The sequence below is a fragment of the Microtus ochrogaster genome, unplaced genomic scaffold (assembly GCF_000317375.1).
Source record: "Microtus ochrogaster isolate Prairie Vole_2 unplaced genomic scaffold, MicOch1.0 UNK98, whole genome shotgun sequence".
In the NCBI taxonomy this organism is placed as follows: Eukaryota; Metazoa; Chordata; class Mammalia; order Rodentia; family Cricetidae; genus Microtus; species Microtus ochrogaster.
In genome coordinates this window covers 776321-781082 of record NW_004949196.1, presented here as the reverse complement: position 1 = coordinate 781082, position 4762 = coordinate 776321, and the positions used below count along the sequence as shown (strand labels likewise).

Below are 4762 nucleotides of genomic sequence, written 5' to 3'. Positions count from 1 at the left end.
AAAAAAAAAAAAAAAAGAAAGAAAGAAATTCTGGGGTGTGTCTGTATATGTACATTGAGTGCCTGCAGAAATCAGAAGAGTACATTGGATCCCCAGGACCTGGAACTACCACATGGGGGCCAGGATCAAGCTTAGCAGCAAATGCCTTACTGCACTGCCTCTTCTTTTGCTTTTGAAATGAAGTCTCATGTAACCCAGGCTGGCCTTGCGCTCTCCATCCTCCTCAGCAACACAGCAAACTAGAGGCTAGCCTGGGTTACTAGAGACCCAGTCTCAAACAAATATGGAGTGGGAATTTGGGCATTGATTATGGTTAGATGATGTCTTGGGGTCCCATTGGCTTGGGTGTTTGTTTTGTTTTGATGACAAGGTTTCAGGTTGGGTGTGGTGGTGTCTTTAATCCCAGCACTCTGGGGCAGAGACAGGAGAATCTGTATGAGTTTGAGGCCAGCCTGGTCTACACAGTGAGGTCATGTCTCAAAAAGGAGTGGGAGGCAGGGTTTCATTACCAGGCGGAACTGGAACTCGCCCTGTAGAAGGAAGACTTTAAACTTCCTGTCCCATCTCTACTTTTGAGCGCTGAGATCACAGGTGCATGCCACCACTCCCAGCTTATGGGGGTGCGAGATGAAACTGAAGGCTTTGTACTAGGCACGCCCTCCGCCAAATGAGCCACTGCATCAGCCTGTTTTTTTGTGAGAGTCTTGCTATGTAAGCCAGGCTAGCCTGGAGTTTGCAATCCTCTTGTTTCAGCCTCCCCAGTGCTGGGATAATGGGTGTATTAACCAGACTTGGGTTTAAACTTCTTTTCTTGAAAAAGCTCAACCCCTCAGGTATTATAACGAGAACAATCAGGCCAGTGCAGCCTCCTCTTTCCATGTAGGTGGCCCAGTGCTGCAAATGCACAACTGAACCCTGGTACCCTTGACAATATCTCCACCTACCAATACCAGGGCGGGTGACAAGCCTGCCTGAGAGTATTTAACCAAACAGACCTCCTCCTCCTCTCCAGGTACTCAAGACTCGGCTGACCCTTCGCCTTACTGGCCAGTATAAAGGACTTCTGGACTGTGCCAGGCAGATCTTAGAACGGGATGGCACCCAAGCACTGTACCGAGGCTATCTGCCCAACATGCTGGGCATTGTACCCTATGCTTGCACTGATCTGGCTGTCTATGAGGTGTGTATCCCCAGAGAAGAGAGCACTGACTCCAGGTCAGCCCATAGCTCTTTCCCTGCCCCTTCGCTCAAATTATTTTTCTAGATATATTTAAGCCAGCATTTGGGTGCTGGGAACTGAACTTGAGTCTTTAGCAAGAACAACTAATGCTCTTTACTGCTGAGCCATCTGTCCAGACAATTGTTTTGGTTTTGTTTTGGAAACAGGGTTTCTCTGTGTAGCCCTGGCTGCCTGGAACTCAATCTATAGGTCAGTCTGGCCTTGAACTCAAAGATCCAAAGACTGTTGTTTATTTATTTATTTATTTATTTATTTATTTATTTATTTATTTATTTTTGGTTTTTTGAGACAGGGTTTCTCTGCAGCTTTGGAGCCTGTCCTGGAACTAGCTCTTGTAGACCAGCCTGGTCTCGAACTCACAGAGATCCGCCTGCTGGGATTAAAGGCATGCGCCACCACCGCCCAGCAGATTGTTGTTTTTTAAAACAGGGTCTCAGTATGTAACCTCAGCAAACCTAGAACTCAATATGTAGATGAGACTAGCCTCAAACTTAAAGAGGTCCTCCAGCCCTTGCCCTCCCCCACCCCCAGTGCTGGGGTTAAAGGCATGCACCATCATGCCCATCTTGACTCTGAGTCATTATCAATAGCACTCTTGCCAGGTGGTGTTGGTGCACACCTTTAATCTCAGTACTCAGGAAGTAAACAAGCGGATCTCTGTGAGTTCAAGGCCAGCCTGGTCTACAGAGCAAGTTCCAGGACAGGGTCCAAAGCTACAGAGAAACCCTGTCTCAGAAAAAACAAACAAACAAACAAACAAACAAACATTCTTGCCTCCTTTTGCAGTTACTCCGGTGTTTGTGGCAGAAGTCGGGTAGGGACATGACAGACCCCAGTGGCCTGGTCAGTCTGTCCTCTGTAACACTGTCCTCGACCTGTGGCCAGATGGCCAGTTACCCGCTGACTTTGGTGCGCACACGGATGCAGGCACAAGGTCAGCCTGGCCCCGTCTCTACCTCATCCTGGCTTTCTGAATTTTCTCATCCTTCCCCACAAACTTCCAGCTTCTCCATAAACCCATCGGTAATGCCTGTGCTGAGTACTGAACCCACCAAAACACATGCTCACTCACCAATCTAACCCCGGCTCTCAAATTAGAAGTCACTCCATCACTTGGGAAGTGGAGGCAAGAAGATCTGGAATTCCAGATCATCTTTGGTGACATACCTTGAGGCTGGAGCTGGAGCTCAGCCTGGCACAGTATGGAGCGTGTGCCTATGCATGAAGCCAGGGGTCAACGGGGTGTGGCAGTGCTGTAATCCCAGCAAGAGGTAGAATCAAGAGGATCAGGAGTCCAAAGCTAGCCTCAGCTACACATGGAATTCTAGGCCAGCCTGCACTACCTAAAACCGTCTCAAAATACATACATGGGCCGGGCGATGGTGGCGCATGCCTTTAATCCCAGCACTCGGGAGGCAGAGGCAGGCGGATCTCTGTGAGTTCGAGACCAGCCTGGTCTACAAGAGCTAGTTCCAGGATAGGCTCCAAAGCCACAGAGAAACCCTATCTCGAAAAAAACCAAAAAAAAAAAAAAATACATACATGGCAATGACCGAATGATCTCGACAAGACTGCCCAAAATGTGACCCAGATCCTCTCACACTGACAGTGACATCTCACACCACACCCAGTGCTGAACTTGTCTTTGTCTATCCCCAGACACTGTGGAGGGCTCCAACCCCACCATGCTGGGAGTCTTCCGGCGAATACTGAGTCAACAGGGCTGGCCTGGGCTGTACAGAGGCATGACACCCACATTACTGAAGGTGTTACCAGCAGGCGGTATCAGCTACGTGGTGTACGAAGCCATGAAGAAAACCCTGGGTGTACAAGTCCTGAGCAGATGACATGCCCCGAACAGAAAGAGAATGGAATTCCCAGTGTCTCTGGGTCTCAGAAAGCCCCTAAGGCTCAGGCTTTAGGGCCATTTTGGTTTGCAAAAACCATCCAGGACTAGGGTTAGAAGTGCTGGGATTCCCTCCTGCAGGATACAGTCTGAGTTGATTTAACATTCCAGCCTGCTTTGTTGCAGGCTCGTCCAACAGAAGGTGTGGACAAAGAATAAAGATAGTTTTGGCTGTCTCTGTCTGGGATTAGCTGGTTCAGGGTGGGGAATCTGAGTATGGGGGCTTATGCCAGTGTAGAGAGCTTGTCCAGCAAAGTCCTGGATTCAACCTCCACCCTGAGGGCCTGGGAAACAAGAGACTTAAAAGTCCCTGTAGGGACCTGAGATTTTTGGATCCAGGGTGTTAGCTGGGGGTTTTAGACCCCCTGTAAGAGGGATCCTGTCCAGTGTGGGTCCTGGGTTGGGACCTGGGTCCAGTTTATCAACAGGTTTGCAATAAGTTTGAGGAGTTGGTGCCTTGAGTACTGTAAGAAATAAAGGTTCTGGGTCCTCGGGATGAGAGGGAAGACCGGGGACAGGGGTGGGTTCTTCACCAAACCTCGGGCCGCCCACATCCCCATAAACAGATCCCCCAGGCTTCGAGCAGGCCACGTGCAAGTGCTCCCAGAGACAAGCTGCTGGCGCGCTGATCTAGAGGTCAGGCCGTAGTTCCGGCGGCAGGGCACCACCGCCCACGTCCGCTGCCATTCACTCGGGCTCCCGCTAATCCGCTCTCGCCGTCTGGTAACGGGTTCCACCCAATGCAGGTGCGCGCCCATCAAAACAGGGCGCTATTACTTCCGTCGCTGCTACTCGTTCAGGGAGACGTCGCTCATCGAACGCTTGCTCCTGTCGCTCAGCCATTGGCTCCGAAGTCGAGGGACATGGAGTCTAAGCAAAGCCGTCAAGTCCAAATCCAAGCACATCACCCCAAAGCGCTTCAGAGACTGGGTTAAGGGACTGCCGGTCTCGACAAGCACCGCCTCCCGCGTGCATTCACTGGCTGGCATTCACAACTATCTCCCCGCGGGCCCGCCCGCTCAGCCAGGAGCGCTTTCGCTAAGCCCCGCCGCCAGGCCCACGTGACTGGACAGCGCCATCGCTCTCGTTCTGGAGCCGCCCAGCGAATCTGGAACTCACGCTTCATTGGCCTCCTGTCTTCTCGCGTGACTTCGAACTGTCCGCCCTGCTCCGGCAGCCCATGGTTTATTGAATCCTATAGACGTCAGTCACTCCGTACCTCCCGCCCTCTGAGCTTTGCGGGAGTCTGACTGGTCGCCCGGATTCACGGCCCACGATTGGTCGGGGCAGAGCCACAGCCGCATTCTACTGGCTGCTCGGCGCCGTCCGTCACGCCGGCGGCGGGAGGAGGTGCCCCTCTTCGCCCCCCCCCCCGTCGTCTTCCCAGCCGCTGGCTTCCCATCGTGCTCCGCGGCCGTGTGGAGCGAGGCCTTGTTCCCGCGTTGAGCCGCCGCCGCCGCCTCCTCCTCAGCTTGAAGCCTCCACGCCAGGCCCGTCCGCGCCACTCCATGTCGGACTACAGCACCGGAGGCCCCCCGCCCGGCCCGCCGCCTCCTGCCGGCGGAGGAGGAGGAGCCGCGGGTGCGGGAGGAGGCCCTCCGCCTGGCCCGCCGGGC

General features: G+C 53.1%; 2 protein-coding genes across 2 annotated transcripts in view; both read left to right on the top strand.

The window, feature by feature from the left end:
- Positions 1-4418, top strand: part of Slc25a41 (solute carrier family 25 member 41) — an 8382-nt gene extending 3964 nt beyond the window's left edge. The window contains exons 4-6 of the mRNA XM_026778003.1: positions 1013-1180; positions 2027-2174; positions 2900-4418. Coding sequence (XP_026633804.1) covers positions 1013-1180; positions 2027-2174; positions 2900-3087 — 504 coding nt within the window. The 3' untranslated portion in view covers positions 3088-4418. The remainder of the gene's footprint in view (positions 1-1012; positions 1181-2026; positions 2175-2899) is intronic.
- Positions 4419-4562: 144 nt separating this feature from the next.
- Khsrp (KH-type splicing regulatory protein) overlaps positions 4563-4762 on the top strand; it is a 10246-nt gene continuing 10046 nt past the window's right edge. Inside the window, exon 1 of the mRNA XM_013355131.2 lies at positions 4563-4760. Within this exon, the coding sequence (XP_013210585.1) occupies positions 4655-4760 (106 nt within the window). The 5' untranslated portion in view covers positions 4563-4654. The remainder of the gene's footprint in view (positions 4761-4762) is intronic.